Source organism: Argiope bruennichi, chromosome X1 (assembly GCF_947563725.1).
Source record: "Argiope bruennichi chromosome X1, qqArgBrue1.1, whole genome shotgun sequence".
Classification (NCBI taxonomy): Eukaryota; Metazoa; Arthropoda; class Arachnida; order Araneae; family Araneidae; genus Argiope; species Argiope bruennichi.
The window spans coordinates 89,001,489-89,016,416 of NC_079162.1; the positions used below are offsets into that span (position 1 = coordinate 89,001,489).

At 33.9% G+C, this 14,928-nt stretch overlaps 1 protein-coding gene across 1 annotated transcript; it reads right to left on the reverse strand.

The window, feature by feature from the left end:
• Positions 1 to 270: 270 nt before the first annotated feature.
• Positions 271 to 2,792, reverse strand: LOC129959316 (KRAB-A domain-containing protein 2-like). The gene is made up of 2 exons (XM_056072135.1): positions 2,720 to 2,792; positions 271 to 632 (listed from the first exon to the last, which is right to left on the reverse strand). Exons 1-2 carry the CDS (start codon positions 2,790 to 2,792, stop codon positions 271 to 273), a joined length of 435 nt encoding a protein of 144 aa, XP_055928110.1.
• Positions 2,793 to 14,928: the final 12,136 nt, after the last annotated feature.

Below are 14,928 nucleotides of genomic sequence, written 5' to 3' on the forward strand. Positions count from 1 at the left end.
CCAGAACTCCATTTTTCGTACCAATTTTGTACCGGCCATCTTTATTTTATTCAAGCACTACACCGAGGAAATTTCGTAAATACAGCTTTTGCTCTGTCAACATCTGGAATGGGAACAACTACATTTCCTCCAATATCAATCTCGGGATGTGTTGCATCGGAGATCTTTTAAATTCGTTTGGCTTGTATTATTAAAATTTCTTTGGCTTCTTCTCTAATTAGAAAAAATGTTGGTAGACTTATTAGCAAGCATATGCTCCCCTGATTATGCTTATTCAATTTCTTGTTCCTCTGCATTCATATCCTCGAAAATGTTCTGAAGTTCATCCTCGTCTTCAATAGATTTTATAATATCTGTTGGCAAGGTAGAGGTTGTCATTCCAACTCTTGGTTCAGTCCCAAATATAGATTTGTATGGTGATTGTTTAATTCCTGAATGTAGAGCTCTGTTTTTCATGAATTGGACAAAACGACCATAAGACCACTTTGTAATTTTATTAGCCTTCATCCATGAAGCCAGCATATTTTCTACGTCTTGATTGGCCCTCTCAACCGAACCCTGCGACTGGCTGTGACGAGGCTTCCCATGAACAATCTTCAATTCTGGCCAATACGTACGTAACTGCTCTATAACTGAATTTACAAACTCTCATCCATTATCAGATTGTAGAATACAAAAAGCCTCTAATATCAAAAAGATATCAAGTGCTTGCTATGCAACCTCTTCCGCTCTTTTGCTCTGAAGTGGTCGTAGTAAATGGTCGTAGTTGTTAAATGGTTCTGGTAAACCATAATAAACTTAAATTCATTATCTGCTTGAGATTGCATGTCAGTTAAATCCACTTGGCAACGGCTATTCATTTCTGAGTGAATCATGGATGTAGAAACCAAACCTTTCCTTTTCATATTTTTTTTCTGTTGCCATATTTCACACATTGATAAAAAAAAATTTTGTATAATCTAAGTGATTATGTTAGCATATTTTCTTGAAGTTTCAATTATAAGTCTGTCTCTACCATCATATCCTATGGCTACATGTGCACTTTCTATAACATCAAAATTCCTTCAGTTTGTAATAATATTTTATGGTCTCGTTTTACTCCACTGATTTAAAAAATGTCAAACCTTTTTATTCTGCAGTACTGAACAGAAGTCTTGCTAACGGCAGATTTTGCTTTATCAACCTCAGTTAAAAGAGTGTTATATTCAACACGTGTTAATATCACTCATTCTATAGCAATTGCAATTGTTCAAGAAATCTTTTTCCCCACTTTTTAGCGCAAAAAGCATTAAGATTTTCTTCACTCATTATAAATGAATCAACCAGCACAAACACGTTCCAACAAGAATAAAAGTGGACAACTGCACTTCCTTTTGAAAATTTCACGAAGAAGAAATCCAGATTCATGCGGTTTTAACTGGACAAAACCGGAAATAACTAAAGAAAAACCGATCTCCTTAGTGCTGTTCTATTAGAACGCGTTTTCCCGAGATAATTCGGGTTTTCACTGGCGCTACCAGTTAGAACGCGTTTTCCCTAGTTAATTTGGGTTCTCCCTAGCGATGTCAGTTAAAACGCGTTTTCCCTAGTTAATTCGCGTTTTGACTGATTTTGGGTTGCAAATAGCTATGAAATCCATCATGGGATAAATTTTAAGAAAAGACCAGGCATACATATTAGTTATTTTTGCAACAGAATAGGCGCCATGCGGAGCTCTTTATCAGAGAAGTAAATAAAATAAAATGATACGCCAAGTAGAGTAAACAGTATAGATGTAGTGGAATACAAATTCACAATATCACAACATGGCTACATAAATAATACCATAACAAACTACAAGTCATAGGCAGTATAATAGATACAATGGGAAGTAAGACGCAGTATAGAGTATAAACAAGGTCTTTTTAGTTTTTTTAAGAGTTTATTCAGTGGACTTGCATTTAAACTTATACACGCTTCACATGCCCTTGTTCATGTTGTGTTATTAGAAATTTCCGCTCCAAATAATTCTGAATTGTACACAGATAAAGTGTAAAACATAGATCTATCTCAATGTATATTTTTCTTAATTCGTATGTTCAGGGTATTTTTTCTGTTAGTAACAGGTGTAAATTTTTTAAATTAATTGATCAAACCTAATCCCATCCCCCATTTGCCTTTCTGACCACATGTTCTATTGGGAAAATGTTGGGTTCTAGGTGTCTGATGTACCCTTTAAGTTTGTTCCATGATTTTAGAAAAATGCATGTACACCATATTTGATGGTACACGCACTGTATGCCATCAGGAATACTTAATGTCAGAATACTTCGAATTATTCGCTGATATTCCAGATTTTTAAAATATGTTTTTGGTCACGTGGATTTCATGATAACAAAGTATAATTTTATCCGATAATTTTAATTATTATAAACGCTAAATATTAATAACTTTTCCTTATACAAACATAACATAATATAATATTCACTGATTATTCAATGAACTTGCGTTTAAGCAAATACACGCCTCACATGCGATTATTCATGTTATTGGGTTGTTTTGTTATTATAAATTTGTGTTGCGAATAATTCAGTGTTGTATATAGATAAAATGTACAGCATATATCTCTCTTAATGTATATTTTTCTTAATTCGCATATTCAGGGTAGTAGTAGATGTTGATTAATTAATCGGGCATGATTAATTAATAAAGCACGATCCCTCCCCCCTCCACCCTTTACCTTTCCGGGCCAGATGTTCTGTTGGGAAAATATCAGGTTCTGTGTTCCTGACCAATCCGTTAAGTTTGTTCATTGATTTTAGAAACATACATGTACACCATATTTGATGGTGGACGCATCGTATGCAGTCAGGATTGCTTAATGTCTGAATATTTCGAATTATTCACTGATATTCCAGATTTTTAAAATATGTTTTTGGTCGCATGGACTTCATTATAACAAAGTATAATTTTATCCGATAATTATAACTATTAAAAATGCTAAAATATTAATAACTTTTCTTTATTACAAACATAATATTTATCGGTTAGTTTTAATTAAAGGGCAAACAATTAAATGGTTGTAATTTTTATTAAATTATTTTCTTAAGCATACTCACCAATCATTTAAAGTTTTGACAAAATTTTTATATATATATATATATATATATATATATATATATATATATATTTCAAGAAAAGGGGGAAATTATTCTATTAAACTCTCCGTTTTAAATATATTGTGCATTGCTTTTAATAAATATCAAAAATAAATTTTATTTGCGTAATTTATTGGAATTTGGATGCAAATTTTTATGCGAGATTTAAAAACATGCTTAACTGAGCCGTTTGAAATGTTTGCTTTTTTTAACTATTAGGGAAGTTAGGCATAATTAATTAATTAAATAAATAAAACGCCATGCAGCATACTTCATTAACTAATTCACTCGTTTTATATTTCCTCTCCTCCACGTTTAGAAAAATGTCTAAGGTATCGAAATTATTTTATTTATTTATTTATTGAGAATTGTATGTCTATAAAAATCGTGAATGAAAACCTGTCTTTTACATTATATCAATTGGAATATCAAGTAATATTTGCCACAATTGATATCCGGCATTTTATTTTTAATCAATAATGCTACAATAAAAAAAATGTTTTTTAAAGACGTTTCTGTTAATTACTAAATAAAAGTTTATTGAACTTCAGAACTTTTCATTAAGTAGTAAAAAAAATTATCATATTTGGCTAGAGTTCATCGAAATCTTATTGTTAACTGCTTAAATCGTGATTTCCCATAAATTATCTGTTTTGTTTTTATTTATTTTGAACTTCCTGTGAGCATCTTCTTTCAGAAGACACTGTCCCATTAGTTATCTTATCAAGATTCCACTCAGGTTAAAGCACTGCAAATCAGATTTGTTTACAGTGTTTTCATTCTCTGTTGTTGTTTTGCTAGTCAGAGATGATCACTGACAGTTTTCTTACTCAGTGTTATCAAGGAAGACTGAATAGCAAGGTGCTATGTATCAGTTGAATGAAAATAAACATCTATTAAAAAAGAGAAAAAAATAGGATTAATCTTAAATTGTTGCTAAAATAATGCTCTTAGATATAATGTACATGTAATGTCGTAGCGGCGTGATAAATTTTTCAGTATGTTTTTATCTACCTTGTATGATATGATTTCTACTACACGCTCTTAAATTCTATTATAAAATCCCCCCATACATTATAAATTATCAATCGAATGAAAATACCCAATTCAAATGAGAAAAAATAATATTAAGCATAAAGCATTGTTAAAGTAACGCACTTAGATGTACTATCTATGGAGAGTAGCAATTCTGAGATAAATTTTTGTTTATTTTATGTAGATTCCCATATGATTCTATTATAAAATCCCCCCGCCATCCATTATATATTATCAAATAAATGAAACTAACCAATTAAAAAATAATATTAAACTTAAAGCTTTGTTAAAGTAATGCACTTTAGATATAGTATGCATTGAAGTATAGTAGCTCTGAGATAATTTTTTGTTTATTTTAGGTAGATTCCTATAGGAAGACTATCTATTGCTATGGTTCTCATGGCAAGACTTCGGGAAAATTCAGCTCTCCATCGATCATGGTCCTTAGAGCCCAAAACTACCCTTCGTCAAAAATTATATATATATGTGTGTGTGTGTGTGTGTGTGTGTGTGTGTAAAAATCTCTGACGCGTTCACAAATAGCCCATCTAGCTCAAAGGGGGTGGTAATGGTGACGGAGGAAATTTTCATTTCCCCATAACTTTCTTAATATTGAAGATAGAAACATAAATTCAATTAGCTAAATTAGCGCCTCATTAAGACAAACGATTTTTGTATTTAAAGTTTTTCAATAACTGTAATATCTTAGAAGTTATGGGCTGAAAAGTGATTTTCCCGCCCTGTTTCTAACATCAACAATTTACGTTACCAGAAAGTAATGACCTTTGCTTTTCAGCTTGCCGAGAGGAATTTATGTGCCTTGTATAGGTTTAATTTCTAACTAGTCCTATAAACTCATGAATCCTCTCTTATCAATTCATTTTAAATATTTTCCCCAACTATCAATACAGAACTTCAATCAAATTAGATTTCCGATTATTATATTTAGATCAGTGGCTTTGCAAGGATAAATGGCTCCCTGGACAACGTCTTATCCACCTATGCTCTTGGGCTTTAGAAAAACGAAATAAATGCATTGCTTATTTGTCTTTGGAGCACACACGCATCCCTCAATACTAAATACAAGGTCATCTACAGCCATTGCTCCCCGTTTTGATTTATCGTCTACTGACTCAGAACAGTGGTGTAGCAGGGATAAATAGTACACAAGGCAAAGTATTATTCTTTCGCTAAATGGAAGTTTTGCAACATTTGCATTCAAATCGGTGATTTAACTAGGACAAATAACGCCCAAGGCAAAAAATAATTCTTTTGCCTTTATCCATGTGAGATTTAAAAGTGAAATAAATGTATTCTTTTTTGCTTTTATAATGTTCCTCTCCTCCCCCCCCCATAACGCATCTACACTCGCTGTTTCCAGTTGTTTACCAAATTATTTATTCAGATAAGTGACATAGCACCGATAAATAGCGTCTGGAAAAAAAATATTATTTATTAGTTCCTATCGTTTTTGCTTCAAAACTTAAAATAAGATACTATTTCTCTGTCTTAGCTACACCCCTCCCAAGAATAATACTGAATCATCTAAACTCATTACCCCCCCCCATTATTGATCTGTTGTCTATTGACTCAGATCAGTGGCGTAATATGGATTAATGGTACGGGATTTCCGACCAGGCAACTGCCTAGAACAGCAACGCAACGAGAGGGGCTCGCAAGCGGAGCGATTAAACAGTTTCATTTTCCTAGCTTCCGAATAAATAAGTTTATAAAAAATAAAAATTCTATAAATAATAAAATGTTAAGATTTTATTAACTCTTCATCAAGTGTAATTAGTCAAGCTTCTATATGTTTCATTATGTTTCCCTCAACCAACTGTGTTTTAACTGGGGAAAATAGCATCTGGGTCAAAGCATCATTTTTTCGTCCTTATCTTTGTTAGTTTTAAAAAGTGAAATAACTATCTTTGTCTTTGCACTCCCTTTCTTAAAACCTAACGCCTGTTTGAATCGTATTCAGTGCAAATGTAAATGGTGAAGAATCTAGTCACAATAGACAAATTCAAAGAAATACATATTCACAAAATTAATAAAATTAGAATTATTAACCTAAAATAAATCATTAACATGCGAAAAATATGTTGAAATAGAAAACTAAATTGATTAGTTTATCAAGAAGGACCAGGGCCGCAAAATGCCTGAATCCGTTACTGAATCAAAGCATTCAGACCTGTGTTTTAACTAGGGGAAATAGCATCTGGGTCAAAGCATCATTTTTTCGTCCTTATCTTTGTTAGTTTTAAAAAGTGAAATAACTATCTTTGTCTTTGCACCCCCTTTCTTAAAACCTAACGCCTGTTTGAATCGTATTCAGTGCAAATGTAAATGGTGATGAATCTAGAGTCACAATAGATAAATTCAAAGAAATACATATTCACAAAATTAATAAAATTAGAATTAGTAACCTAAAATGAATCATTAACATGCGAAAAATATGTTGAAATAGAAAACTAAATTGATTAGTATATCAAGAGGGATCAGGGCCGCAAAATGCCTGAATCCGTTACTGAATTAAAGCATTTAGGCTTGTGTTTTAACTGGGAGAAATAGCATCATTTTTTCTTCCTTATCTTTGTTAGTTTTAAAAAGTAAAATAACTATCTTTGTCTTTGCACTCCCTTTCTTAATACTAATACCCGAGGTGTCTACATTTCTTGCATCCAGTAGCTGATCCATGACTATTGATTCAGATCAGTGTCGTAGCAATGTTAAAAGCTGCCCGAGGCAAATCATTAATTGTTTGTTAATTAGCGATTTTCATTAATTGCTTTTCGATAAGTGGCGAAGCAAGGAGAAATGATGCCCGAACAAAGTATTATTTTTTAAGTTCCTCTTGTTTTTGTTTAAAAAAGTAAAATAAAGTGGCAATCCTTTATCTTTGCAGTGCCCATTTCCCTTAAGATTTATATTTTAGTCTTCTAAAACTACTGCCTCCCGTGGTCGATATATCGTTCGCTGATTAACATATTTAATCTAATGAAAAACTGTAAAATTATTAAGCTCAAATATTGTATTCTTAAATGGTTTGATCAAATACTTGCATATAAATTCTAGGATTTTGCATGGGAAAACATTTGATAGAAATAACAAAAATTGCAGTTGATCAGTGGCATAGCTCAAATAAATGAAACTAGCAGCAAAAAAAAAAAAATCTTTACTCTGTCACATTTTTTTAAGAAGTTAATTAAACGCCCCAGCATTTTGTCCCCGTGTGTTGGGATTCCTGGCGTAACCCTAATTACTTGTAACCCTTTTGCGCATGCCCGCTGGTGACGTCAGGAAAAAATTTCCCATGATCCCATAGAATAACAGATGTAAGTTTAGGTTTGAATTTGGATTGATGAACGGTGTATCATGGAACCAAAGATGGTTGTGTGTTTTATAAAGAATTAGTGCACGTAAAATGAAATATATGTAAATATTTCTATATAATTATCTGTGCCTGTGTCCTCGTCCTGCAAATAAAAGTGATAATAAAATTGAGAATACTTGGATTAATGATTTCGATGTTTATGTGATCTAATTCACCTTGGAATACCTCGATTCAATCTCATTTAGAAGATCCCGGAATGACAAGGTAAGAGTGAATTTTTCTTATATTTCGATAAATTTGAATTTGGTGCCTAGAAATTCCAAAATCTGGCATCCCTGCCGGAATTTACGTATATAGAATTAACGTAAAGAGATATAGAATTCGAGGCATTTAGAATTAGAATTGAGGAATTATTAGAAATGCATGTCGAAAACATTAAAAAGTTAAGAACTCTTACGAGGAGTTATTTTAAGAGATCATTAAATAAAGCTTGTGAAATTTTAGAAAACAAAGTAGAGGACACAGATACCTTGGCGGCACAGATAGTTCTGTTAGAACAAAAATATAAAGAATTAAATGATTTAGATCAAAGATGTTAGCTATTTTGCTGTTACTACTTATGAAGATAGATTTTTAGAAACGAAAACGAAAACGAAACTACAGTGAAGATTAAATGCTTTAGAAAAACCTAAACAAGATGTTACTGTGATGAAAGAATCCGTCGATAATACTAACCGTAAATTTCGACTTCCAGAACTAGAATTAAAACAATTTAGTGGAAATTAAAGAATGGCTCCAATGGTGGGGGCAGTTTAAAAAGATTCATGAAGATGTAGATATTGTAGATGATGACAAATTTCAGTATTTGCTGCAATCAACACAAAAGGGTTCGCCAGCTAGGCAATTAGTAGAATCTTTCCCGCCAACAATAAAAAATTATGAGGAAGCTGTCAAATGTTTAAAACAGCGCTTCGGAAGAGATGATTTGCTGATCAAAGTTTACATTAGAGAGCTACTTTCGGTTGTCATAAATAACGCGAATCCTCAAGGTCAAAAGTATTCTCTAGTTAAACTGTACGATACTTTAAAAGGGCAGCTCAGAGCATTAAAATCATTAGGAGTTGCAGAAGGTAACTTTTCAAGTATATTGCTATATCCTAGGAAAAAATTTCCCATGATCCCACAGAGTAACAGAGGTAAGTTAAGGTTTGAGTTGGTTGATGAAGTGTGTACGATGGAACCAAAGATGGTTGTGTTTTTTATAAAGAATTAGTGCACGTAAAATGAAATATGTAAATATTTTTACATAATTATCTGTGTCTGTGTCCTCGTCCTGCAAATAAAAGTGATGATAAAATTGAGAATACTTGGATTAATGATTTCGATGTTTATGTGATCTAATTCACCTTGGAATAGCTCGATTCTATCTCATTTAGAAGATCCCGGAATGACAAAGTAAGAGTGAATTTTTCTTACATTTCGATAAATTTGAATTTGGGGCCTAGAAATCCCAAAACCGTGTCTCCCACCACCTCAAAACTGGAACTTAAACCATCTATACCCCCCCCCCTTTTGGCCCACAGTGTTACGCCATTAATTCAAATTTTGTTAAGCTCACACTAGTTATTTTTAAACTAATATCTAACGGGAAATAAAATTGGGTGGAGGAAATATATAACATGAAAACGTGTTTAGATCTACCTTCTAAAATATTTTCAATATTCCACTATTTTAGTTAAAGATTATTGTGGAAATCTGATAGTATACGGTAGTTCTTTTTAATAATTGACCCAGCCCAGGTGTTCGGGTTGCTTTGTACGTATTTTGAGTTTCCAAACAACAAAAAGCAAGCAAATGCCGAACTTCCTCAACACAGCAGCATTTTGATGTTCCCCAACTGCCTGACAGATAAACAAGTTTTCTGTTACAACCCCCTCCCCTTGCCAAGGTAAAGTAAAAGGGGTGTATAAGAATGGACAGCGAAGGGATTTAAAGGGTCGGAGTGAATGACCATGGTTTATCCGGGAAGGAGGTTAACAGTGAAGAGAGAAGCTGAGAAAGCTAGAAAATTTTTTAGAACTTCTTTGCTGTAAATAACTATAATCTACATATTTAATATTATTTTAATAAAGAAAGCGTAGATAATAGATGATGTATAGAAATTCCGTCTCTGTCACTGAATGAATAAGGGTTGTGTTTTAAAATACGAAAATACCAGGGTATCGTAATATGAGGCCATGTGATCACTTACGTTTTACTGAACTCGCACCAAGTGTAAATGCTGAAGGAGTCTTTAGTTGTACCAGGTCTTGAACCCGAGATTCTCTGAAATGGGAACTTTGCCAACCTCCAACCTAATCAACTTCCGCCAACCTAAAGTCACTGAATTAAATAAGAACGACATACAACCACTGAAACCTAATAATACTTGGTTTTCACTAAAATGCACATGTTCCCTAGCCTCTTCATTCTTTCATATTTTCCTCCCTAAATACCCAATTTTCATTCTATTAGCGATCCGAAAAGACCAAACAGTAACTTTCAAAATTGCTAAAGTTAGATAAGATGTTTATTTGATATAATTTCCGTTCTTTGAAATGAAAATAAAAAAATATTTAACATAACCACATATTTTATATTCCAAGCGTCTTTCCAGACTAGATTGAGAGGACGAATTCTCTTTTCTGCTCCCCCGCCCGCTCTCGTTCCGACGCCACTGGCTCGAATAGGAACAGCAGACAACCGCTAAAACGTAATGATGCTTATTTTTCACTAAAAGAGTGTGATCTTTTGTTTCTTTATTTTCTTCTCCATAAGTACTCAATATTCCTTCTGTAGATGACGTGAGTGTGACTAACTGAATAACTTTAAAAATTGCTGAAGTGATATCAGATTTGGAATCGAAATAATTTCTATTCTGTGAAATGAAGTATAATAAAATAATATTCGATGAAATCAATAAAATATTCTAAGCTTTATTCAAATATCAACGGTAACTACTTGTTTTCAGGAGAAAATACCACAGAGGAAAGAAAATACAAACTTTTTGAAGGAAAAATGACTGCATGATTTATTGATTCTCTGTTGTTCTTACCCCTCTACATGATACCAATAAATCTTTGATCACATTGCAGTGGAAACTAGTAAATTATTGATTGACATCACAATACAAAAATAAGCTCAAAGAGTAGTTTCACGTGCTTTGAATCTTTTAGTGCTCGGTGTATTACTGTTCATACGATTCACTTTTTTACCTTTTTTTAAAGCAATTTTGAATTTTAAAATTAATTACTTGAGCAGTTTATTTGCCACATTTAGCTAAGTATAAAAAGTGTTAAGAGAAAAATTTTAATAAAATATTTTAATTTTTGAACATCTAATTTCGTTTAGTATTAAATTGATTTTTTTAGTTATTTTTTTTATATTCCATACTCTGATATATATATATATATATATATATATATATATATATATATATAGTTATTATTCCTTTTACAATATTTAATAATTGTTTCTTAGAGGAATCAATAAAATTAATATCATACCATTTATAAATGCCGATATTTTGTGAAACCTTGAGATCATGAGATTAACTTGGTTACCTTTACATTGCTTTTTAGTACTTACTCACACATGCCCACACACACACATATGTATATATACTCCTTCTTAGATTTATGCATTCTTAAACTCTTTCGTAAATTGCTTATTAGGAACTCCAAACTAATGCCCTATGACGTCCCCTGATGGTTGCCCAGACAAACGAACTTCCTCTCACCTTTAGTGTAAGATGATTGGTAAGGAAAAAGGGTGGTGGAGGATGGATAATTGGCGTAAAGGGTCGGAAGGCATGACAACGGCAGATCCTGACAGATCGGCGTCTGAAAAGGTAGTTGAGAGTGCAGGTAAAGGATAGTTTATAGAATTCTTTGTTGTAAATGACTAAGATGCACTTATCAAATGTTTTTCTAGTCAAAAGAATGGAAACAAAAGTATAATAAAGATGACGTGTAATATGTATAATAAAGATGCTTATAAATCCGCTTATGTCATTGTTTAGGATAAATAACACGATTTTAAATATCAACATCTCCAAGATGTCATAAACTGATAAATCCGAGTAGTTGCATAAGGGTCCATCACTGGGTTAAGGCATGACATAAATAAGGAAGATGGAAATTATAGGTGAGCAGAACAACGAAAATATTGGTTCTATCCTTAATTGTTTCATCAACAAGCATTATTCAAAGTCTAGTACATTGACAGGCATTTTAAAATCAAATTGTTTGTTGTGGTCGGGCTGGCTGCTGGAATTTGTTTCTTCAAGCGAAACACAGATATGAGCCTGTTTCCCTTCAATGTCCTTCTCGATTTATTCCATATATTGAAACTAAATCAGACTTTTATTTTACTTATTTTCTAATTGATCCAAGGATTCTTGATCCAATAGAAGATGCCACACTTTCCTTTTTCTGGAGTCCTTGACCATTGAATTTGGCTAAATGTGTTAGACCAAATGAGATTATAGCCAACACTACTTGAATAAGATCTGGTTCGAGAAGGAACGTAGTTGATTAATAATAATCTAGACTAGTTAATGCCAAATTTTCTTGGTACATTACTCTTGAACTTGACAAGATATTCTAGAACAAGTGGCCTGGTAGCCACTACTACTTGAATAAAACCTGGCTGGAAAAGTAGCGTAATGGATTAATTATAGCTAATCTTGACTTCTTGATGTTAAACGTTCTTGGTATACCTAGCCAACTCTTGGCCTAGAACAAGAGTTGGCGTGGTATATCAAGTCCAACTTGATAGAACAAGAAAAATGTAGCCACGACTACTTGAGTAAAATCAGGTTGGAAAAGGAACACAGTGGTTTGAAAATATTCTCAACTTGTCAATCCGAAACTTTCCTCGGCATATCTTGATTCGTGGAAAGAATGGAGTGTAGAGTCAAGATACATCTTTTACATTTACCTATACTTTGAAATTTGAAATAGTTTAAGGTTCACTTAAGGTTCGTAATTTTAGTGCTGCTTTAAATGACAATGATAATCTGAACAAAATGAACTTAGATATGATGGACCCCATGCATTGATTTTTTTTAATATACAAGAGGTCAATAATCGAATTTTATTTTTAAGAGCTATAAAAATATCCAATCACAAATTCAATTAATAAACGTTGTTTCGTTCTAATATCAATGAGTAGTGGCGTATCCAGGCATTTTGCGGCTCTAGGCAATGTATATTATTAGGCCTTCCTTTGAATAGCCTGATTAATTCAGGTTCATGATTCAAAATATTCTTAACTTAACATAATATTGATTTATTTTAGATTAATCTTTTATTTTGGTGCTTCATGACAAAATGGCATTCGTATATGTGCGTAATTATATTTAAGCATATTGTTACGGATTTTCCGCTCACCGCCGGGTTCGTTTAGATAATGGTAGTGATATGGTGTGAGAGAACAACACACAATCAGCAGGCGACAGTAGAAAACAACGACGACATTTATTTATACGAAGACACGAGTTCACAGACGACAAATATTTACAGCAGAGACGAACACAGGATAGCAGACAGTAGCACACACAAACGACAATAGTCCACAGCACCCGAAACGGCTAGACAGAATCTAGTAGGAGAGGTGATCTTAGGAGCTTCGCTCTGCTGTCTCTTCAACGGCTGAACTTCTCGCTTTAGCTGCCGACTCACTACTTCTCACAACTGGCTACTACACAACGTATACGACGCTGCCTCCACAGTAGACAACAGGATTCGGCACACAGCAGTTCAGTACTCTCTCCACATAACGCTGGTAATTCGCCGTTGCTTCGCTATTCTCTGGAAGACTCGTTACTTGTCAGCGACTCCGACTTCTCTTCAATAACCGCACCTTCGACTTCAATGGTAGGCTTATCGGGGCACCCGTCCTTGGAATAGGACTATCCCCTTAATGACATAACTGGCTGAATACACTTGACTTTTAGGTATGATGGCATGAACTGTGGTGGTTCCTGATGGTACGGTGGAAGGAGAACTGCCTTGATTCTTCAAACGAAATTTGCTCTTTCAGGTGAGGGAGAGTGGGTGAGATGTCTTGGCCAATAGGAAAGCAGGCTGTCAGGGGAGTAGGAGAGGGTGATGCAGTGGGTTTGCTGAGTTCGGTGAGGAATAAACTATTGTACGTAGGTGACCAATCAGAATGCTGGATTATTGCAGAGGATTGGCTTTACTTTTGGTGGGACTTAGCCGATCAGAGCGTTGAGGATTATCATCTTTTTCTCTTCTTTGTTATCAGTTTTCTTTGCTAGCTTGGCTGCTTCTATTAATTTGGGGAATTCTTTAAGTACTTCTCTAAGTTCTTTTAGTATTTGCAGGGTTTCTAAGCGAGAGGGGAATTCTTCATTAGCTGTAAAAGTAGGGTCCATATTCGGTTTTCGAGGTGGGAGAACGGGTTGAGGGTCTTGATTTCTCTGATTTTTTCTCGTTATTTCTGCGTAGGAGGGTCTTCCATTAATTGATGTTAGCTTGGGGAATTTACTGCATCCTTTCCATGCCGCTGTATGTCCTGTTTCCTTGCAGTTTACGCAAACTGGATCCTGAATTCTTTCTGTAATGCTGCAGCTCCTGGTTGCGTGAATACCGCCGCATTTGATGCACTTGGGTGCTAATCTGCAGTTTCTGGCGGAGTGATGAAAACCTGCACAGTTGTAGTATATTGTTGCAGTTGATTTTCTTCGGTAACTATCTATTTTGATTTTTAGATGTAGGAGGGATTTTTCGTTGTAGATATTGAGAGCACTTCTGGACTTCTTGATTTCGAGTAGGAATATTGGGTATAGGGTTTTCATCTTGTAGTTTCTAAGTTGAGATATTCTGATAATTCTGTAGTTTCTTTCTTCGAGTTCTTTAATGATTTCTTCCTTATCTGCATTTAGGGGGAGTCCTTTCAGGATAACTTTTATTGGCCTTTCTTCGTAATTTTCGAATAGTATAAATTCTTCATTTTTCTCTGTTAAAATTTCAATGATATTGGTTCTTTCTTCTTCATTAGCTGGTTGGATTGCAATCATATTTCTGATAAGCTTGTTTTCTGTTTGTGGGAATTTCCTGTGGATTTCTTGGAGAGTTATGTTGTAGTTACTTGATAATTTCAGGTTAATTGTAGCGGGTCTATTGTTGGTTATTTCTTGGTTTTCTTGAGTTATCAATAACCACACCTTGAGAGTGTCGGCCTCTTATAGTTCTCGGGAGGCGGGGCTCGGAAGGCGTATCTTGGTTCTTAATGGACGGATCGATAAAATTCCCGAAGTTTCGAGTATTATGCATTTTGTCGTCAAAGTCGCCAAGTTTGTCGCCAAGCTCTGATATTACTGGCTTGACATCCGGCAGCATCGAATACGGATGACTA

What these genes read in the sequence shown, in the direction of transcription:
- LOC129959316 (XM_056072135.1), bottom strand. Translation starts at nt 2,792, where the DNA reads ATGAACAAACTTAACGGATTGGTCAGGAACACAGAACCTGATATTTTC. An exon ending in AGAACATCTGGCCCGGAAAG is followed by an intron (nt 633 to 2,719) that starts GTAAAGGGTGGA and finishes TTGTAAATTCAG; the next exon opens with TTATAGAGCAGTTACGTACG.